The sequence below is a fragment of the Psittacula echo genome, assembly GCF_963264785.1.
Source record: "Psittacula echo genome assembly, chromosome: 26".
Lineage (NCBI taxonomy): Eukaryota > Metazoa > Chordata > Aves > Psittaciformes > Psittacidae > Psittacula > Psittacula echo.
Window position 1 is genome coordinate 4,221,755 of NC_137761.1, and position 21,794 is coordinate 4,243,548.

General features: G+C 58.5%; 3 protein-coding genes across 7 annotated transcripts; 1 reads left to right on the forward strand and 2 right to left on the reverse strand.

The window, feature by feature from the left end:
• Window positions 1-237: 237 nt before the first annotated feature.
• On the forward strand, window positions 238-4,740 carry VANGL2 (VANGL planar cell polarity protein 2; the record flags this gene model as incomplete). The annotated part of the gene is made up of 7 exons (XM_080634932.1): window positions 238-308; window positions 392-512; window positions 1,748-2,355; window positions 2,555-2,691; window positions 3,040-3,175; window positions 3,485-3,716; window positions 4,480-4,740. The coding sequence occupies 7 exons, from the start codon at window positions 238-240 to the stop codon at window positions 4,738-4,740; spliced, it is 1,566 nt and encodes a 521-aa protein (XP_080491058.1).
• Window positions 4,741-7,496: 2,756 nt separating this feature from the next.
• Window positions 7,497-9,881, reverse strand: LOC308230334 (uncharacterized protein). Of its 2 annotated transcripts, XM_080634978.1 has the most exons (7): window positions 9,785-9,881; window positions 8,829-9,017; window positions 8,602-8,703; window positions 8,162-8,200; window positions 8,028-8,077; window positions 7,823-7,897; window positions 7,583-7,737 (listed from the first exon to the last, which is right to left on the reverse strand). In XM_080634978.1, the coding sequence occupies exons 1-7, from the start codon at window positions 9,843-9,845 to the stop codon at window positions 7,678-7,680; spliced, it is 576 nt and encodes a 191-aa protein (XP_080491104.1). In that variant the 5' UTR covers window positions 9,846-9,881; the 3' UTR covers window positions 7,583-7,677. The 2 variants fall into 2 exon arrangements, with proteins under 2 accessions (XP_080491103.1, XP_080491104.1); XM_080634977.1 differs by having other exon boundaries at window positions 7,497-7,897.
• Window positions 9,882-10,254: 373 nt separating this feature from the next.
• Window positions 10,255-18,002, reverse strand: LOC308230402 (SLAM family member 5-like). Of its 4 annotated transcripts, XM_080635100.1 has the most exons (10): window positions 17,892-18,002; window positions 15,121-15,414; window positions 14,781-15,041; window positions 14,600-14,626; window positions 13,979-14,080; window positions 13,771-13,815; window positions 12,690-12,742; window positions 12,293-12,394; window positions 11,950-12,053; window positions 10,255-11,023 (listed from the first exon to the last, which is right to left on the reverse strand). In XM_080635100.1, exons 1-9 carry the CDS (start codon window positions 17,953-17,955, stop codon window positions 11,973-11,975), a joined length of 1,029 nt encoding a protein of 342 aa, XP_080491226.1. In that variant the 5' UTR covers window positions 17,956-18,002; the 3' UTR covers window positions 10,255-11,023; window positions 11,950-11,972. The 4 variants fall into 4 exon arrangements, with proteins under 4 accessions (XP_080491226.1, XP_080491227.1, XP_080491225.1 ...); XM_080635101.1 differs by having other exon boundaries at window positions 10,255-12,053; window positions 12,293-12,382; XM_080635099.1 differs by having other exon boundaries at window positions 10,255-12,053.
• Window positions 18,003-21,794: the final 3,792 nt, after the last annotated feature.

Below are 21,794 nucleotides of genomic sequence, written 5' to 3' on the forward strand. Positions count from 1 at the left end.
TGCTTCCCTGCTGCTGCTGAGCCTTCCCATCCCTCTGCAGGCGGGCGAGCTGTTTTCTCCTGAGACGAGCCCAACCCGGTGATCAAAATAGAGTCCTTCAAGGTGACGGTCGACTTCTTGAAGGTGCCCCTGGGCCTGAAGAAGCCCCCTCTGAAGGAGGCCCTGGCCGCCGTCCCGAGGCCGGGGAGACCCAAGCCCCTCAGTGTGGAGCGGCACAAGCCCCGGCGCTCCGACACCATGGACAATGAGTCGCAATACTCGGGGTATTCCTACAAGTCCGGGCATTCCCGCAGCTCCCGCAAGCACAGGTGAGGGGTTGCTGCATGCCCACGGCCCCAGCGGGTGCTGTCACCCCAGTGCACCCAACCCATTCCTCTGTTTCGCCCTGCAGGGACCGGCGGGACCGGCACCGCTCCAAAAGCCGGGACGGGAGCCGCGGGGACAAGTCAGTGACCATCCAAGCGCCGGGAGAGCCCTTGTTGGACAATGAATCCACGCGGGGGGATGAGAGGGTGAGCCGGGCTCCGGGAGGAGCAGGGTTGGCATCCGTGGGGATGCTGCTGGGATCCCGGCATGCCCGGTGCTCCGGTCGAGCCGGTTGGGCTGGCCCTGCGCCGGCGGCAGGGGCGGGAGGGCAGCACCGGTGCAGATGAAAGGGGACCGGCTCTCGTGGTGCCCTGGGGTGGGCACGGGGTGCCCAGGGTGGAAAAACACCCTGGGGACCCAATCCCAGGGATCCACTCCCTAGGGATTAACTGAGCCCTCACTCGGCGCCTGCAGGTGCTGTCGGCTTGGCCGCACTAAGGTGGCAGCAGGATCCCACCAGCGAGCAGGCTGATGTGCAGGAGGCTCCATGCTGCTTCCCTCCAGCCCAGCCCCCTGGTCCCATGGGGGTCCCTTGTTCCCCTGTTGTGGGTACCAGGAGCCTCCAGCCAGTCCTTGCCTTTAATCCTCTCCCAAACACCTACACAGGCGGCTCCAGCCCCTTTCATCTTCCCCCACCAAGAAGCCGGCGCTGGCAGAGGCCGGGATGCCAGTGGCTGAGCCTGGGTTCACCTGGGGATGGGCTGGGATTTGGACTGGTCCTCCCAGGCCCTCCTCTGCTTCCCATGGCTCCAGAAAGCCCCAGGCTGTGGCTTTAGTTTGCTCTTTGGCACGGAATTGCCGGCTTTCCCACGGAAATCCAGAGGGGGGAAATAGGATGCGATAAAAAGCCCCGAGCTTCAGGGATGCCAAGGAGCTGTAAGGTGGAACGTGGAAGTGACTGGGTCATTTTGCACCCTCTGGCTGGAAGAGGGAAGGGGATTTTGGAAGCAGGGATGATCCCTCTGGTGCTGTGGGATCACCATTGACTTCGTCCTGCCCGGCGCGGTGCTGGAGGAGGAGCAGCGGTGAGGGTGTGTTGGGGCAGCAGCCGGGCATGTTCCTTCTGGCCCTGCTAATGAGGGGGTTTGCCTGCAACCGGGATGCTTCCTCCTTCCAAAGCTGCCGGAGAGGTGCAGCGCGACACGGAGCTGCCGACGGGGGTTTCCCACAGGGTCCCAGAGGACCAAATCCCTGCATCCCCCTGACTCCAAGCTGAGGTTTCCACCTCAATGGGGGTGATGGCACCAGGCAGCGCGCCAGGCTTGGAGGTTTGGCGGGTGGGAGTTGGGGTGGGGGGGTTCGGCACGGCCGGCACCCGCCAGGGTGCTGGTGATGGGGAAGCACAAAGCCACCCCCCTTGTAACCCATCCACCCTCCTTAGGATGACAACTGGGGCGAGACCACCACCGTGGTGACAGGGACCTCGGAGCACAGCATCTCGCACGATGACATCACCCGCATCACCAAGGACATGGAGGACAGCGCCCATCTGGACTGCTCCCGGCACCTGGGCGTCTCGCTGGCCGGGGCGCTGGCGCTTCTCGCCTTCCTCACCCCCCTCGCCTTCATGCTCCTGCCCCAGCTGCTGTGGCGGGAGGAGCTGGAGCCCTGTGGGACACCCTGCGAAGGGCTCTTCATCTCCGTGGCCTTCAAACTCCTCATCCTCCTGCTGGGCAGCTGGGCCCTCTTCTTCCGCCGCCCCAAAGCCTTCTTCCCCCGCGTCTTCGTCTTCCGAGCGTTGCTCATGGTGCTCGTCTTCCTCCTCGTCGTTTCCTACTGGCTCTTCTATGGCGTGCGCATCCTGGACTCCCGGGACCGCAACTACCAGGGGGTGGTGCAGTTCGCCGTCTCGCTGGTGGATGCGCTGCTCTTCGTGCACTACCTGGCCGTGGTGCTGCTGGAGCTGCGGCAGCTCCAGCCCCAGTTCACCCTCAAGGCCGTGCGCTCCGCCGACGGCGCCAGCCGCTTCTACAACGTCGGACACCTCAGGTATGGGCTGCCGGGGCTGGCACCCGTCTCTGTGTGCACTGCATGGGTGCTCCGGGCTGTTCGTGCCTTCCTCCGTGCACGTGTTCACGAGGGGTTGTGTTCGTGGTGCTGAGTCCATGCAGTGCCGCACGTGTTGGTCCCTACCCCGTCCTTGTCGTGCCCTCGGCGCGGTGCTCACCAGCTCTCTGTGTCCCTGCAGCATCCAGCGAGCGGCCGTGTGGATCCTGGAGAACTATTACCATGATTTCCCGGTCTACAACCCTGCCCTCCTCAACCTGCCGAAATCCGTCCTGTCCAAGAAAATGTCTGGGTTTAAAGTCTATTCCCTCGGCGAGGGTGAGCTCCCCTTCCCTGGCCTTTTCCTCTTGTTCTCCCTCCTCATTCCCTTCCCCATCCCTGTGTTTTCCTCTCCTCTTGGCTCTGGAGAGCTGCCGCAGCCTGGCTGTGAGGCGCTGGGCACGGCACAGCCACTCTCCAGCCTTCTCCAAACCATGGAATGGTTTGGGTTGGATGGGACCTTAAAGCTCATCCAGCTCCACGGGCAGGGGCCCCTTCCACTAGAGCAGGGTGCTCCAAGCACCATTGAGCACCGCCAGGGATGGGGCAGCCCCAGCTTCTCCGGGCTCCCTGTGCCAGGGCCTCAGCACCCTCACAGGGGGGAAAACCTCATCCTTTTCCCTGCAGAAAACAGCACCAACAACTCCACGGGCCAGTCCCGCGCCGTCATCGCTGCGGCCGCCCGGCGCCGCGACAACAGCCACAACGAGTACTACTACGAGGAGGCAGAGCACGAGCGCAGGGTGCGGAAGCGCCGCGCCAGGTACGGCGCCGGCGGCACTGGGTGCCCCATCACTGCGGGTCCTGTGGGGTGCCCATGCCAGGATCCCCATGAGGACCTGGGCTGAGCTGGCAAGCGGGAAGGGGGGGTCACCTCCATGATGGAGCATCCCTGCTCTTTGAGGAAGAGCATCCCAAAGTGGTGTGCGGCACAAACAGGTCTCCCCCAGAGCAGTTTTGGGGTGGGAGGTGGCTTCCTGCCGTGCGTAGGTGGGCAAACGGCTCCCCTTCCCCAGCCCCAAGGGGCCTCTTGCCTGTATCCAAGCTCAGCCCATGGCTTCCCTCCCTGCAGGCTGGTGGTGGCAGTGGAAGAAGCCTTCACCCACATCAAGCGGCTGCAGGAGGAGGACCAGAAGAACCCCCGGGAGATCATGGACCCGCGGGAGGCAGCTCAGGCCATCTTCGCCTCCATGGCCCGGGCCATGCAGAAGTACCTGCGCACCACCAAGCAGCAGCCCTACCACACCATGGAGAGCATCCTGCAGCACCTCGAGTTCTGCATCACCCACGACATGACGCCCAAGGTGTGTGCAATCGTGGGATCATAAACTAGGTTGGGAAAGACCTTGAAGGTCAAGTCCAACCATTAGAACACGGGTTTGGAGGGGCACAGTGAGGGGGGACGGGCCCACAGGTTTTCCCAAGGGAATGGTCCAGAGCGTGAGCGCTTGGGTTCAGGTTTTCTTCCCCGCTACAAGAGGGGAGGACAAGGAGTTGGGGGATAGAGCCAGCAAAGCAGGCGTAATCCCAAGGGAACAGGGTGCAGTGACGGGAACCAGCCGCGCAGGGATCTGTTTCCTGCAGGACCTGCTGAGCAGCTTGGGGCTGCAGAACCCAAAGAGGACGGTGATGTTCACATGTTCACATGATGTTCACATTTTAAGCTGAGAGAGTCGGGGCTGTTCAGCCTGGAGAAGAGAAGGCTGCGTGGAGACCTCAGAGCAGCTTCCAGTATCTGAAGGGGGGCTGTAGGGATGCTGGGGATGGACTCTTCATCAGAGACTGTAGTGACAGGACAAGGGGTAACGGGTTAGAACTTAAACAGGGGAAGTTTAGACTGGCTCTAAGGAAGAAGTTCTTTACTGTAAGTGTGCTGAGGCACTGGAATGGGTTGCCCAGATAAGTGGTGAATGCTCCATCCCTGGCAGTGTTCACGGCCAGGTTGGACAGAGCCTTGGGTGCCATGGTTTAGCGTGAGGTGTCCTTGCCCATGGCAGGGGGTTGGAACTGGAGGATCTTAAGGTCCTTCCCAACCCTGACTATTCTATGTCCTTTCCCTCTTCCAAGGCATTCCTCGAGCGGTACCTGACGGCTGGGCCCACCATCCAGTACCACAAGGACCGCTGGTTGGCCAAGCAGTGGACACTGGTCAGCGAGGAGCCGGTGACCAACGGCCTGAAGGATGGGGTGGTCTTTGTGCTGAAGCGCCAGGACTTCAGCCTCGTGGTGAGCACCAAGAAGATCCCTTTCTTCAAGCTCTCGGAGGAGTTCGTGGACCCCAAGTCGCACAAATTCGTCATGAGGCTGCAGTCAGAGACCTCTGTGTGAGCTGGAGAGGGATGGAGAGGGGCCGGGGGGACAGCATCTCCCTACCCGTCCATCTCGTCTTCACCGTCTCCGCTGCGGCTCAGGGAGGCCACGGCTCAAGGGCAGAACTACAGGGAGCAGCACCCATTGCCTGGCTCCATCACCTACCTGTGAGCACTCACCCTTGGCTTGGCCACTGGGGTGGGCTGAGCCCCTTCCTCCTCCTCCCTGAAACCCAGGTCCTCGTAGCATCCCCCCCGAAGGTGCAATGGGCACAGCCAGGGAGGAGCCGGCGTTGCGGTGCCGTAACCCAAGGGCTAACTCTGTGTTCATCACCAGCGTCTTCAAGCACATCAGGTCCCAAGGACCTTCGGCGCTTGCCTGTTTTCTACCTGGCTCTGGCCTTAAACCATTGCCCAGCATCTGGGGCTGGTTTTTAATCCTAGAGGTTATTCTGGGCACTACTTTGCAAACACCTCCGTGATCCATGGCTGCTATGAAAGCCCCTGGCATCCAGGACACCATCTCCTGGCTCTCGGAACGTCCTCTCTGCTGATGGTTTCCACACTCAGCTCTCAACAAAAGCAAGTGCAAAGCTGGTTTATAAGAGAAGCAGAAGGAGGTTTCCAAGTGGTTTCCCTGTTCCCGAGGTGATCCCTGTCCCTGGTCCCAGCAGCATCGCCATGGGGCTTCCTCGTGCTGGCTGTGGGTTGCAAGCAGAGCAGCTTCAAATGTGTCTTGGGCTCCAGTCCTGGACCTGGAGCCAGCGGTGGGGATGGAACGAGTGGTTCCTGGTGAGGATGGTGAGTGTTTGTGGCTCAGTGAGGTCCTTAGCATCCCATGGTGAGGGGTGACCCATGGTAGTACCACGAGCTGGCTCGCCATGGGCACGCACAAGCTTTTGCCTTCCCTCGGTCTTGTTAAGGTCACAAATACCTCATGGATTTAGGTTCAGTTTGGTTTCATTTCTCTTTTTCCCGATGGATCCCGGAGCCTCGGGGAAGGAGGGCCCAGGAGGGAGGCTGTGGCCGGGCAGGAGGGGGTTGGGTTGGTCGTGGTTGGGTTTGGTTTGGGGTTAGTTTGCCCTAAAGCACTCAAAAGGTGCGAAGCCAGGGGAGGGCAGCGAGGGGCTGTGGTCCCGATGCCACCTTGGAGGGACCGGGGCCTTGCCAGCGGGTACCAGGAGCAGAGTGAAGATGCTGGAGGGGTCCTGGGGGGTCCGGACCCATCCGCGGCGTGGGGCCGGCTCCTCCTGCGTCCAGGAAATCCCCATTTTCCAGGCATTTCCAGCCCCTCCTTCATGTTCCAGCCTCTTGAGCCCGAAAGTTTCACCCCCTGCCCCCCCCCGCTCCAGCAGGAGCCCATTTTGGGGTGTTTCAGTGCAAAGAGATGACTTTGGTGAGTGCGGGGGGGTCGGCCGGGGGAAAGGAAGGGATTTTTCCACTTGGCGTTTCAGAAGAAACCCTTCTTTTTTGGTTCATTTTGGGGTTTGTTCCTGGGGGGGGTTTGTTGTTGCGTTTCCGCCGAGCCGAGCCCTTGTGCATGCGTGTAGAAAGTTGTAAAGTGTAAAATTGGGGGGGTTTGTTAATATATAAAAAGCTTGGTTTTGCAGTTTGCAGTGGCTCGAAGCCGTGCGGCCGTGGTAGAAGTTTGGTTGGTTTCTGGTTTTCATAGAGGAACTAAAATTGTACAAATTTTTTTTATATATATAAAAAATAAACCCTTTTTTGACTTTTTTTTAATGATTATGATGGTGATGGTGATTTTCTCTTCCATGCCAATGCTTTGGGCTGAAGAAGCAGGCTTAGGTCCCTGCTCAAGAGATGCGCTGAGAGAGAACCTCATCCTATCCTCGGTGCAGGACAAGGGCTTGGGGTTGGGGGGGGCCATGGATTTCGGGTCTATGGGGCCATGGATTTGGGGGTTGAGGGATGAAGGATTTGAGGTTTTAGGAGCCAAAGGTTTGGGCTTTACAGGGGTTGGGGTTTAGGAGGGTCCAAAGGTTTAGTGTTTATGGGCACCAAGGGCTTGAGGGTTGGGGTCTAAAGGGTCAAGGGGTTTCTGGAGCCAAGGTTTTGGGGTTCTATGGGAAAAAGGGCTTGGAATCCATGGAGCCAAGGGTTTGGGGGTGTGGGGTCAAGGTTGGGGGCTTGTGGGGACCAGGGATCTGGGATTTATAGAATCACAGGATCCCAGCCTGGTTTGGGTTGGGAGGGATCTTCAAGCTGATGCGGGTCCAACCAGGGCAGCCTTCCACTGGTGCAGGCACAAATGTCCAGCCCCTTGAGCACAGACCTTGGGGTCTGATGGGACCAAGGGCTTGGGGGTTGCAGGGATTTGGGATTTATGGGGGACAGGGTTTGGAGGAACAAGGCTTTGGGGGACCAAGGCAGTTGGGGTTGATGGCAAAGGGTTTGGGGCTGCTGAAATGCCCATTCCCAAGTTCCCAACCCCTTTACTGGGGGTTGAGCTCCCTTTTGCACCTCTCCCCGGGGGGCTGCAGAGCCTCTTCCTGCCCCTGTGGTCACCTCACTGGGACACCCCTGCCCCCCCCAGCACCCACCTGCACCCCACACACCCGGATTTATGGGGGGCCCCCCTGCAGTGCTGATTCACCCCCCAGCGTTGGCGTTTCCTTTGCCTTTTGCACCTTTCGCTGTCACCGCCAGCTCTGCTCCGCACCAAGCCATGGGGAAAAGGTGACAATGGGGCTGGGGGGGGCTTCCTCCCCAGCAGGGAAAGCGCAGGGGTTCTGGGGTGAAATCTGTCTTTATTGGCTCAGCTGTGCCCAGCTCGGCCATCCCAAGCCCCACGTCCCACGCAGGTCCCCATTCCCATCCATAGGGTTAGGGCCAAGGGGGCACACGATGCTTGGAGCATCTTCCCGTCCCAGTGCTCACGCTGCCCCTTTGGGTGGCCTCAGGCTCCCCGGGAATGGCTGGAAGCCACTGGGAACACTCAATCGGCACCGGGCTCCCCGGAGCAATGGGGACCGCTGGTAGCTGGGGGGGTATCGGGCTGGGGAGAAGCAGAATGAGATGCTTGGGGGGGTGCAGTGTCCCCCCACCCCAGCAGTGGGGCTCAGTGCTTTGGGGTGCAGTACCTGGGGGTGCTGCTCGCTGAAGGTGGTTTCAGTGCGCTCCAGGGCTCGGGGTTTCTCTGGCTCTTTCCTCTCCTCCTGCAAGAGGCGCTGCTTGAGGAGCTGCGCTGAGCATCCTCATCCCTGGGTGCTGGGTGCTCCCGCTCCGGGTGGGGAAACCGAGGCACAGGCTGGGGCTTGCCTGGACCGTGCGGGGCTCCCGGCTCACCTGGGCAGCAGCGGCTTTGGGGGTGCTGGTGGCATCCAGGGCTCCCAGATCTGCAAGGCAAGGAGCTGGGATGCGGCTCACGGCGCTGAGCCCATGTCAAGGAGGGTCCAAGGCTCAGGGTGAGCACATCTCACCTGAGGAGTCGTTGGAGGAGGTGGCTCGGTCCCGGGTCCCTGCGGCCGGGGCAGACGTAGGGGTTACAACAGCTTTGCAAGGGCTTTAGAAACCCTCCTGAGATGTGAGCTTTGGGGTTTGCAGGAGGAGGAAAACCTGAGCCTGAGCTTTGTGTTAGAGCAAAGGGCAGAGCTGGCCCCACGAGGTGCACAACGGGGCAGAAAAGGGAGTTATGGGTTAAAACCTGGGCTTTTAAAGCCAAACTGAGCAAGGGGGAAGCCCCACCATGGGGCTAAGCAGTGTCCCCCCTGCTCCAGCACGCACCCAGAGCTCACCCAGCTGCACCAGAGCAAGTGGCTGCTCTGAGGATGTGGGTTGGGAGGTGGCTGTTACCTCTTCCTGCCAACCCAACGCGCTGCTGAGCAAACCGGGGGCAGCCACGGCCCGATGGGGCCCTCACCTTCCCCCTTGGTCCATCGGTAGGTGAAGAAGAGCACGAGCAGAGCAACCACCACAAAGATGGCAGGGGACCAGTACTTGATGGGAAGAGTTGATGCGTTTCCTAAGGGAAGAGATAGGGAACGTGGCCAGGCTGCCTGCGGATGGCCAAAGGGATGTGGCAAAAGGTCTCTGGGGGGATGCAGGACATTCCCAAGCTGCACCTTTGCCTTCCTCCATGGCACTCACGTGTTTTGTTGCCTGCAGCATCTCTTTGTGGCAGCACGGTGGTGGTGACGGGGTCCCTGCTCCAAGGAGGGCTTGGGGAGGCTGTTGGCCACGTTGTCAGCTCGTCCGTATCCCCAGTGGTTGTGTTGGGGTCTGTCAGCAGCTCCAGGCCATCATCACCATGGTCTGTATCCTCTTTGAGGAACAGAGCTGGGAATGAGGGGCGTCAATTGATGTCAACGCCTCCCCACACCAAAACTGCCCCTATGGAGTGGGAATGGGGCTGCAGAGCCGGTGGCTGCACCACTGTGGTCCCACACCAGGAGCTCAGCCTGCACCACAGCACCACGGCTCAGGGAGAGGCCTCAGGACCCGGGACCAAGGGATGCCAATGGATCCATGGCATCGCCCTCCCGCCACGCTCACACTGAGACAAACACCCCCTAAGGAAGAGGATGTTACCGGTGGCGTTGCCGTGGTGGATGCTGGCAAAGCCTTGGAACTTGTGCAGGGCCATGCTGCCAGCAGCGTCCCACTGATGTTGGGCAACCGCCTGCGGTGCCAGCACCAAGGGGTACTCTGTGGTGGTGGAACAGGGCCCTCAAGCAACACAGCCCATGGTGAGATGTGGACAAGCAAGGGGCCGGGTGGTCAATGAGCATCCCTGCTCCTTGGCCAGCAAAGGGCTGGGCAGAAGGAGCCCAGGGTGGGGATTTGGGGCCCAAATCAATGCTGGGAGAGCCCAGGGAACCCCAGTGCAACCCCTGCACATGAGCCAGACCCCAGCCAAACCGTAAAGCCATGGCCTGAGCCTTTCCCCCCATGCAATGTCCAGGGGAGCATCCTGCCCTGCTGCAAAGGGACCCCTGAGCAGGCACCGTGGTCACACACCCGCTGCCTTCACATCGCCCCTTCCTCCTCCTCTTCCTCCTCCCCCAGCCCCATAGATGGAGGGAGCCCCCCAGAACCCCACTCACCAGCTCCGGAGCAGAGCACTGCCATGCAGAGCCAGCCCATCCCCACGCCTCGGGGCTCCATCCTCCCCTTCCACTGCTCCCCCTTGCAATGTCTTCCTTCCCCTTTCTGCCCCACCAACGGCTTCCTGTGAGCTCAAAGGTGCTGGCGCTGAAATAGGGTGATTAATGGCCAGAAACCATCCCTCCCTGGGCTGTGACTGGCATAAGGGATAGATCCCATGACACGGGCAAAGCAGGAGGTGATGCTTCGGTGATGCTCCAGCGCTGCCCCGGCTCCCTTTGGACCGGTCCACGGTGCCATCACCGCTGGTTTATGCCTTGTCCAGGCTGGGGATTGGGGTTACAAGGGCAAATTTGGTGCCATACGGCCAATGCATGGGTCAAAGGCTTGATCCATGGGGTGTGTTTTTAATTGATCAGCGTGGATTGGAGAAACTCAAACGCCTATTGTGAAAATGCAGAGAGCGAAGAAATCACTGCCAAAAATGACCTGGTTCCACCTCAGATTGTACGCAGACAGAAACTGAGCTCGGATGTGCCTGGCATTTTTATTCCTGGAGCTCCCCTGTGCCAGGCACTTCCAAGAGGTCTCCAGTTTCATCCCTGAATAATTTACTATCTACACAGACAAGACAAAGAGCAGAGGGAAGCGGCACAGGAAGAGGCTTCCCATTGTCTGGCAGCACCGGAAAATTGGTGCCAATGTGGGAGCTGGGCTCTGTTGCTGGCTCTGGGGGGGGATTTGGGGAGCAGGGATTTCGGTGCCCCATGTTCTGCTCATTGGGCATCTCCTGCTTTGGTAAATCCCAGCTCTGGGTGAAGCCACGCAGGCACTGCTGCAGGAAAGCATCCTGGTGGGATGCAGCCAGTAGCGCGCTGCGCAGCATCCCTGCATCTCTTGGGAAGCTGCTCTCCTCCTAAAGCTTCCATACAAATACTTCATCCAAGAACTAAACCTCATCTTCAAACACATCGAAGGAGTGGAGTGGAACAGCATCAGCTACGTTCCTTGTCCTGTTCGCCCCCAGGCTGCATCATCTCCTGCCTATGGACCATGACAGCATCTCGGGGACCACGAACCGCTTGCTGCTGGCATAAAGCACGGTGCTGGGGCTGTGAGGTCTGCAAGGTCCCCAGCAGGACCAGAACTGAAAGGGCAGCACCCGAGTGTGCTCCTGGGTGAATGCAGGTGAGTTTCCATCTTCAGCTTTCCACCGCCAAGCGCTATCCTTGCTCCCTCTTGGGTGATCCATCAAATGAAGCAGTCAAAGTATTTGCCACGTTGAGAAGTATAAGGCAAAGAAACAGGAAGAAAGGGTGTTAGGAGGCTCCTCAGCTCTTCCCAGCCTCCATTGGGAGGCTCTGAACTCCGAGGTGCAGCAGGGTGAATCCCAGGAATCATAGAATCATAGAAGCTTGGAATGGTTTGGGTTGGAAGGGAACTTAAAGCTCATCCAAAGCCACGGGCAGGGACCCCTTCCACTGGAGCAGCTTGCTCCAAGCCCCTGTGTCCAACCTGGCCTTGAACACTGCCAGGGATGGGGCAGCCACAGCTTCTCTGGGCACCCTGTGCCAGCGCCTCAGCACCCTCACAAGGAAGAACTTCTGCCTAAGAGCTCATCTCAGTCTCCCCTCGGGCAGGTTAAAGCCATTGAGAGCATCTTTGTGGCCCATCAGGAGCATCAGCTCTCATCCTTGCACTGGGAGCATTGGACTTGCAGCCACAGCTCTGGCTCAGGGGGGACCTGATCGCGCCCTACAACTGCCTGAGAGGAGGATGGAGCCAGGAGGGGCTGGGCTCTGCTCCCAAGGAACAAGGGATGGGACAAGAGGAACCGGCCTCAAGCTGCACCAGGGCAGGTTTAGATGGAGCTGAGGAACAATTCCTGCCCCAGAGGGTGCTCAGGCATTGGCACAGGCTGCCCAGGGCAGGGCTGCAGGCACCGTCCCTGCAAGTGTTCCCAAGCCATGTAGACAAAAGCCCTCAGTGCCATGGGGCAGTGGTGGCTTTGGCAGTGTTGGGAATGGTTGGGTTTGATGATCTTAAAGGTCTTTCCCAACCCAGTTGATGCCATGATTCCATGACCCCATGATTCCATGATCCCATGACCCTTCTCCTCTCCAGAGAGGGGAGCAATGGGAGGAGCGCCACACTCAGAGCACACCGGAGCAGTGCCGTGGGCTCGCATCAGTTGATCAATGAGTAGAGGGTTTTCTGCTCCTGCCCGCAGCAGCCCGGCAGGCCCTTGCCCATCTTCTCATCATCCGTCTGCAATCACAAAGGGACAAAAGCTTTGCTTGGGCTCACAGAACCCAATCCCTCCATTGGCAAGAGAGAGGGGACCCATGGGCTTGGTTTGATGCTCTGGAGCCCAAGAAAGCCTAGTGGGGACCCATCTGCTCCTGCCTGTGGGTCCAGGGGCTGCATCTCTCTCCCCGGGGTCTTGCCCATCTCCTTGCTTGGTGCTGGAGCCCCTTTAGGGGAGATGGCCACAAGCCATGACTCACCTGGGCTGTACCCGGCGTCGTGGAACGGGTGGGTTGGGAGGTCTCAGCCCCGGGGGTCGGTGTCGTCTTGGAGCCATCTTGCAGGTAGACCTGGGGAAAAGGCTTTAAAAGGAGTTTCCAGGGCTTGGAGGCATCCCAGAGCCTGGGTGAGCCAAAGAAGCCACGATTGGTGGGGCTGGGGATGAGACCCTGGTGATGCACTGGGAAGCACACGCGGCTGTGGCCACGCTGGCTGCTCCTGGGGCAGCCCCAGCACAAGGTCCCATGAGGAGCCCATAGGTTGAGGTTGCCCAGCTGCTGGCCCCAGGTCATCCCCATCCCATGCAGGGCCCCCCCAGATCTGCATCCTGGTCCAGCCACGTACCCAGAGGATGGGGATGAGCCTGCACAGACTCACCTGCTGGAAGGGGCCAACCTGGGCATACACCGTGGTGTACTCTGCTCTGGCCTCTGCGAGGAGAAAAGAGGGGCAGGTCAGCGAGGGACTGTGGTGGATGAGAAGAGTGGGAATCCCCGCTTAAAGCAAGCTAAGAGGTGCTGGAGGGCTTTGATGTGGGTCTGGGTGGAGGTGAAGCATCGCTCTGCATCCCACTTTCTGCCCCATGGGAGGTGGGAGCAGGGCACTTGCTTCCAGCTCAGAGGATGGCAGTGGAAGTGTGCACCAGTGCAAACCAGCTCTTCCCATTCCAATACAAGATCCCCAGCTGCTTTCAGAGGGCGAGATGCATTTGTCTCTCCTTCAGACATTGCCACCATGGCAGCATCAGCTCGTCCTTTGGCCCATCAGAGGAGGGGAGAGGATTGAAATCCTTCATAATCCCATTTGGGGGCCAAAATTCCCGTGTCTCTCATTTGCAACACTGGAGGAACAGCAATGCAGGCTTCAGGCAGGGCACAGAGAGCTCCGGGGAGACGTTTTGCCCATAGTTCCCGATGGAAGAGCTGGATCTCAAGGACTGCGTGGGAGGAGCCCATGGTCCTGGTGCTGAGGGCACCCCGACATCCAGGCACAGGCAAAAGACAAGGCAGGAGTTCCCCCGTTGGTGTCAGCTTTATTTGAGCGGATGGAAACAACAAAACCACGGATGGAAAGAAGAAGAGTCAGTGCTGGGCACCGGCCCCATTGTAGCAGCGATGGGCATGAGCCTGCGTCACAAAACAGCCCTGAGCATCCCGATCCTTTGGTGGTCTCATGGCTGTGCTCCCAGCTCCTTCTTGGTGGGATGGCACAAAGTTTTCCAGCGGGGAACTGGGGAAGAGCAGAGCTTCAGCCTCAGGAACCTCGTCGAGGTCACCTCTTGGAGCTCACTTCCATGCATGCAGGGTGAGGGTTCGGGGAGGTTGGGGTCTGCTCTGGTACCAAGCCACAGCAGTGGATGATTTCCCTCCTGATTTTCAATGCAACCGGGTTGTTCCCACCAGGAAAAAGGGGGATGGAGGGAGGGAGGGAAGTGCCTGGGGCAGCCCCAGTGCCCTACCTGTGTTCACAGCCTCATCTGCAGGCAGATGGAAGATCCTCCAGCCTGGGGGAGAACAATACAGGGGCTTCTGTCAGCAGCAGCAACCAGAGCAAACCCCCTGGAGCATCCTCAGCTCCGGCATCTGCAGCCCCTTGGGTGTCGGGGCCATGATGGACTCTCATGGATGGGGCCCTCAGGCCCGCAGGCACCCGCGGGGTTTGCTCACCTTTGGGTCTGCAGCAGACCGCGAGGATAACTGATGCTAAAAGCACTCCAGATCCGGCCACCGCTGCGGCCACAATCACAGCCTCCCTGCTGGAGTGGGTGCCTGGAAAGAGAACAAGGTCCAGTAACAACATCCCAGGGTGTATCTGGTCCTTCCCAGCACCAGAGCTGGGGGAAACGGGCGCGGCCGTGCTTCAACACCCTGCTGAGCCCTTCCCTGCTTCACAGGGACCCTTGTTCCGTGGTCCAACATGGAAAAGAGGTGATGCGCTGCATGGTGATGGGTGATGCTGCAGATAGAGCAGCGGCACAGCAGTGGCAGGGAGGCTCTGGCTCCAGCCCCTCCATGGCCACAGCTTTTCCCACTGATGTCCCTTTGCCTTCTGGGGTCCCCATGGGTGGGAAAAACCCCACTGGAAAATCAAATGCGGAGCCAGGCTCCCCCCTGCAGCCCCTCCTTGGCTCTGCCTCTGCATTGCAGGAATCGCTTTGCTGCTGCCATCCCAAAGCACGGGTTTTGAGGGGCGCCCACTCTGCCCAAAGCCCCCAGTTGGCCAGGACAGACTCGGGCACACTCAGGCACGGAGGAGCAAGGCTGGACACGGACAATCTGGGAGCTCACCATTGGTGGGAGGCTGGGTTGTGATTTCTGCAGCACGGGGAGGGAAGAGAACAGGAGAGAGGTCAATGCCCGTGCTGGGGTGCGCGTTCCTCTCTTTGTCCCCAGAGCACAGCTCGGGGGGAAGCTGGAGCCACGGGGCACAGGATGGGGCCCTTCCGCAGCGTCTCTGCGTGGCTGTTACCTGCACAGAGGGCAGCGGGCGAGCTGACCGTGACGTTGCGGCTGCTGACGGGGTTTTGCGCCGTGCACGTGAGAAGCGGCTCCTCCGAGGGTGCCTCCTCCACCAGCACCGTGGCCCCGTGGCTCCGTGTGCTCCCCATGCTCCAGGTATAGGAGACGTTGCCAGCGCCGGCTCCGGACGCGGTGCAGTGCAGGGCGTAGCGGCAGAGCCCGGCTGAGCAGTTCTGCACCGTGCAGGTCACCGTGGGCGCTTCCAGCTGCCCTGGGGGACGCAGGGAGCTCTCAGAACCCCTGTTTAGCTCCAAGCATAAAGCAAAGAATCAGCGGTGAAAGGTTCCTACCATAAACGTGCAAAGTGAAGGTGGTTTTGACCCCTGCGCTCTTCGCCGTGTAGGTACCAGCATCCTCCAACCTCAGCCGGGAGATGCTGAGCGCGCTGCCGTTCCCAGGGAAGGCCAAGCGGGGCTTGAAGCTGTCATCAAAGAAGGTGGCCTCAGGAGGGTCACCGAATCGCACGGTGACGATGACCTCGTTGTGAAAGCTCCAGGCTGCAGCTCCTCCCTCCAGGCTCTGGAGGTGGAAGGTGATGGAGCTGCCGACGGCGCCGATCATCTCTGCCCCATTGGTGCTGCGCACTGGGGAGAGAGAGAAGCGGGGACAGGATGTGGGGAAGGGGCCTGGGGTGGAAAGGAAACCTCCCCCACTGTGACACCACGGAGAGGCTGAGCCCCAAGGGCTGCAGCGCACAGCACCTCTGTTCCACTGCGGGTAACGTCACAGGATCACATTGCTTTGGGTTGAAGGGACCTTAAAGCTCATCCAGCCCCACGGGCAGGGACCCCTTCCACTGGAAGGAAGCTCTTTCGATGAGAAACTGAACATGAGCCAGGTTCAGTGTGCGCTCACAGCCCAGAAACCAACCATATCCTGGGCTGCATCAAGAGGAGCGTGACCAGAAGGTCATGGAGGTGATCCTGCTCCTCTGCTCTGCTCTCGTGAGACCTCACTTGGAGCATTGTGTGCAGTTCTGGTGTCCTCAACATAAAAAGGACATGGAACTGTTGGAACAAGTCCAGAGGAGGCCACGAGGATGATCAGGGGACTGGAGCACCTCCTGTATGAAGACAGGCTGAGAAAGTTGGGGCTGTTCCGCCTGGAGAAGAGAAGGCTGCGTGGAGACCTCAGAGCAGCTTCCAGTATCTGAAGGGGGGCTATAGGGATGCTGGGGATGGACTCTTCATCAGAGACTGTAGTGACAGGACAAGGGGTAACGGGTTAGAACTTAAACAGGGGAAGTTTAGACTGGCTCTAAGGAAGAAATTCTTTACTGTAAGTGTGCTGAGGCACTGGAATGGGTTGCCCAGATAAGTGGTGAATGCTCCATCCCTGGCATTGTTCAAGGCCAGGTTGGACAGAGCCTTGGGTGCCATGGTTTAGTGTGGGGTGTCCCTGCCCATAGCGGGGGGTTGGAACTGGATGACCTTAAGGTCCTTTCCAACCCTGACTATTCTATGATTCTATGATGCTATGGAGCAGGGTGCTCCAACCTGGCCTTGAGCACTGCCAGGGATGGGGCAGCCACAGCTTCTCTGGGCACCCTGGGCCAGCGCCTCAGCACCCTCACAGGGAAGAGCTTCTGCCTAAGAGCTCATCTCAGTCTCCCCTCTGGCAGGTTCAAGCCATTCCCCTTGGCCTGTCCCTACAGGCCCTTGTCCCAAGCCCCTCTCCAGGTTTCCTGCAGCCCCTTTAGGCACTGGAGCTGCTCTCAGGTCTCCCCTTCAGGAGCCTTCTCTTGTCCAGGCTGCCCCAGCCCAGCTCTCTCAGCCTGGCTCCATGGCAGAGCTGCCCCAGCCCTCGCAGCAGCTCCGTGTCCCTCTGGTGCTGCTGCCCCAGAGCCAGATGCAGGATGCAGGGGGGGCCTCACGGAGCGCAGCAGAGGGGCAGGATCCCCCCATGGCCCCCCGGGCACTGCCCTCCTCATGCAGCCCAGCAGATGAGAGGGTTTCCGGGCTGCAAACACACAAAGCCTCTGGAGCATCCGTTGGGATAAGGGTGCACGCTGCATCACTGATCCTGGCGCCCCGAGGAACCGGGGTGATGGCAGCAATTAGGGGATTCCGTTGTGTTATAAATGATCCTTGTAACTCTGTGGTCCCCACACCGGGACTTGCACTTTCACATCCCCCAAAGTGCTCGTGAAGCAGCTTCCCTTGTACAGAGGAGTTCAAGGGGCAGAGCCCTGAGGTGCAAACTGAAAGTGCCAGAAGAAGCTTGCAACAGCTCAGGAAGGTTCCTCTCAGCACCAAGCCTGCAAGGGCCAAATTAAGCTCTAAGCAGGCAAAAGCTTCTCCACCAAATGTGGAGCTGGTTCCCTCTTTTCCAAGCAGGAAGAAGACTTTCCATCCCCAATTTAAAGTCATTGCTCCCTAGTGTGGGCTGCGGACGGCAGCTGCGTTCCCAATGCTTGGAAAGGGAACCAATCCTGGCCCAGGAAGGCAGCGGGAGCCCAACGCTCCCACCTCACCCCAGGGTTCCCAAACCAGGCATCTCTGACCGCATGGAAGGAAAAGCTGCTCAGGCAGAGACAGCTGAAGGAAGCTCTGCTGAAGCAGTAGATAAGGACACGGCAGGGCTCATCCGGGGGCAAAACCCTCCCCAAGGCTGCGGGGAGGGAGCCGGGGCAGAGCCAATGTCTCTGCCCATCTCCCATTGCCTGAAAGGAGCCGGAACGCGTCCCCTCTTCCCAACAGCCCTGAATTCCTCACCACAAACCCGCGGGAGCAGGGAAAACTCAGGGACAACACAAGGGGAACAGCCCCTGAGCGGAGCGCATCAAACCCAGCCGCTGGTGCACATCTGGCAGCAGCTGGATGGAGATGGACTGGAGCCGAGAGCTGGTGCAGTCACTCATTCACACAGGAGAGTGAGGGGCCAGCACTGGGCCGTGCTGGGCATCTTTCACCATGGTTTGCCCAACATCCTTAGGACATCCCTGCATGGATCCTGCAGCACTGGTCCCACGCATCCCTGCTCTCCCAGGAGTCCTTAAAACCAGCCTAAACCTCCCCATGGGCCTTCCATTGCTGAGGGAAAAGGAGCACCTGGCACTTACTTGCTTGCTGAAGGACGAAGGCAAGCATCAGGCGCCAAAACCCATCCATCAACCCACGGCGCATGGAGGGCAGCTCTCTGCACCCAGCATGTACCACAGCTCGTGGCAGCAAGAGGGAGATGTGAGCATCTGTGTGCACACGGCCTCCCCTTCCACAGCTGGATGGGTGGAGATAACTGCTTCATCCAATGGCTGGCACCACCGGTGGCGTCAGATGGAGACGTGGGGCCAATGGGTATGAACATAGAATAGGCAGGGAACAAATAGAGAACCCAGAGTGGTTTGGGTTGGAAGGGACCTTAAAGCTCCTCCAGCTCCAACCCCTGCCACGGGCAGGGACCCCTTCCACTGGAGCAGCTTGCTCCAAGCCCCTGTGTCCAACCTGGCCTTGAACACTGTAGCCACAGCATCTCCATTCAATCCATTCCAGTGTCCCATCACCCTCATAGAGAAGCGTTTCCACCTAAGAGCTCATCTCCATCTCCCCTCTGGCAGGTTAAAGCCATTCCCCTTGTCCTGTCCCTCCAGGGGAGGAGAGGATCTGATTCGAGACCATCTTAAAAACCTAAACGTACACAAGTCCATGGGACCTGACAAAATCCATCTATGGGTGCTGAAGGAGCTGGCGAATGAAGTTGCTAAGCCACTGGCCATCATATTTGAAAAATCATGGCAGTCAGGTGAAGTTCCCGATGACTGGAAGAAGGGAAATATAACCCCCATCTTCAAGAAGGGGAAAATGGATGACCCGGGGAATTACAGACCAGTCAGTCTCACCTCTGTGCCTGGCAAACTCTTGGAGCAGATTCTCCTGCAAGGCATGCTAAGGCACATGAAAAACAAGGAGGTGGTTGGTGACAGCCAGCATGGCTTCACTAAGGGGAAATCCTGCCTGACCAATTTGGTGGCCTTCTATGATGGGGCTACGGAACTGATGGACAGGGGTAGAGCAGTTGACGTCATCTACCTGGACTTGTGCAAAGCGTTCGACACTGTCCCACACGACATCCTTGTCTCTAAATTGGAGAGACATCAATTTGATGGGTGGAGCACTCAGTGGATAAAGAACTGGCTGGATGGCTGCACACAGAGTTGTGGTCAATGGCTTAGTGTCCATCTGGAGACAGGTAACGAGTGGTGTCCCTCAGGGATCGGTGTTGGGACCGGTCTTGTTCAACATCTTTGTCGGTGACATGAACAGTGGGATTGAGTGCGCCCTCAGCAAGTTTGCCGATGACACCAAGCTGTGTGGTTCGGTTGATACGCCGGAGGGAAGGGATGCCATCCAGAGGGACCTCGACACGCTTGTGAGGTGGGCTGATGCCAACCTGATGAAGTTTAACCATGCCAAGTGCAAGGTCCTACACCTGGGTCAGAGCAATCCCAGGCACAGCTACAGGTTGGGCAGAGAAGAGATTCAGAGCAGCCCTGCGGAGAAGGACTTGGGGGTGTTGGTCGATGAGAAAATGAACATGAGGCAGCTTCAGTGCGCGCTCGCAGCCCAGAAAGCCAACCGTATCCTGGGCTGCATCAAGAGGAGCGTGACCAGCAGGTCGAAGGAGGTGATCCTGCCCCTCTGCTCTGCTCTCGTGAGACCTCACTTGGAGCATTGTGTGCAGTTCTGGTGTCCTCAACATAAAAAGGACATGGAACTGTTGGAACAAGTCCAGAGGAGGCCACGAGGATGATCAGGGGCTGGAGCACCTCCCGTATGGAGGTAGGCTGAGAAAGTTGGGGCTGTTCAGGCTGGAGAAGAGAAGGCTGCATGGAGACCTCATAGCAGCCTTCCAGTATCTGAAGGGGGGCTATAGGGATGCTGGGGATGGACTCTTCATCAGGGACTGTAGTGACAGGACAAGGGGTAACGGGTTCAAACTGAAACAGGAGAAATTTAGATTCTTTCCTGTGAGGGTGCTGAGGCACTGGAATGGGTTGCCCAGGGAAGTTGTGAGTGCTCCATCCCTGGCAGTGTTCAAGGCCAGGTTGGACAGAGCCTTGGGTGCCATGGTTTAGTGTGGGGTGTCCCTGCCCATGGCAGGGGGGTTGGAACTGGATGATCTTAAGGTCCTTTCCAACCCAAACTGTTCTATGATTCTATGATCCCTTGTCCAAAGCCCCTCTCCAGGTTTCTAGTAGCCTCTTTAGGCACTGGAAGGAACCCCAATGAAAACTTCAGCTGAAAAGCTCCATCCCCAAGCAAAGAGGAGTGTGGCATCTCGGACAAAGAGCAGCTCCACGGCTCTGTGTGAGAAGCAGCCCAGCTCCTCTACAGGAACCAGCTTGGAGAGGTGTAGCATGGAACCCATCCCCAACAAGCATGCTAGTGCCATGGACCAGTGTCACCAGGGCATCCTCCATAAGGGATGCTGTGAAGTAGGGATAGGCTCCTCTTGTGGGCTAAGGCACAAAGAGACACCCAGCGGATGGACCACCCTGGAACCCCCTCTGTCTCCTCCAGCCATCCCCTGGGAGCCAGCATCTCTGTGGTACTGTGGCTCAATGCCACCCATTGGCACCATCAGCACTGTCACGGGAACCCTTCCCCATCCCGAGCATCCAATGTCCGCGTGAAGCCGTGTTTGGGTGCCCCATCACAGGGTGCTCCATCACCCTGCAAGGAGCGGCACCAGGCTAAATCCTGCACCAAGCACCAGGCACAGAATGAGGCTTTTACCCCCTTTTAGAGTCACAAACCTTGTCCCTCTGTGGTCCTGCCCATGACCCTGGTGAAGCTGCTGCTTTGGGGACTTTTCCAAGGAAGCAGCTCAGCTGATGTGCTGGAGCAGCCTGTGACACACTGGTCCAGCAACCCTTTCCGAAAGGCTTTACCATACATTTATTTCCCTTTCCCTTCATCAGCGCTGCTGGATGAGCCACGTTCCCTTGGGACTCGGAATGATTTGACAGCCCCTGTCCTTCATCCAGGCCCCCTCCAGCATCCCAGGGGATTTCCGCAGGGAATGTGGGATGTGCTGTGGGCAGGGGATGGCCAGGCCATGGGCAGGGGCTGCTCCAAATTCAGCTTCCAATAGTCTCTGGAAAGAGTCCATGGAAAACCCTTGCCTGTTCCTACAGTCAGCAGTGGGAAAGGATGGGGATGGAGAAGTGTGGAGAGGCATTGCCCAAGCAGGGACACGAGTGCTCCCAGTGCGGGAGTCAGGCTGAGCTCAGCCTCCAGGGCATTGCAAAACTGCCCGCAGCAGGAACCCGGCAGTTTCAGAACTGCTTCTGGGACAGAAGTTGAACAAAAAATCACTTCTGGTCATAGCAAAATCACTTGTGGTCATAGCAAAATCACTTCTGGTCATAGGAAAATCACTTCTGGTCATAGGAAAATCACTTCTGATCATAGCAAAATCACTTCTGATCATAGCAAAATCACTTCTGATCATAGCAAAACCACTTCTGGTCATAGAAAAATCACTTCTGGTCATAGGAAAAACATTTCTGGTTACAGAAAAATTACTTTGGTTATGGAAAAATTACTTTGGTTATAGAAAAATCACTTCTGATGGTAGAAAAATCATTTCTGGTTATAGAAAAATCACTTCGGTCATAGCAAAATCACTTTGGTTGTAGAAAACTCACTTCGGTCATAGCCCTCTGCTGTTGAGCTCTCATCACCGGTACCACGGGCCTGGGGCTCCCTCTAGTGAAGCCGCACGGAGGCTGAGTGGAAGCCCATGGGGCAGAGGGATGAGGTTGGGATCCAGACCAGCTCCACGCTTCCCGGTGGTGCTGTACGGAGCGGAGGGGCTGGACCCTTCCCCTCCGAGGAGCCGATTCTCTCTGTGTCACTCGTGCCCGGCTGCATCCAGAGGCCTTCTACCCTCTCCCAGTGCTTCAGCATCCTTCCTTAGGCAGATTATGGCCCCCCTTACCCATAATCCAAGGTTGCCTTGC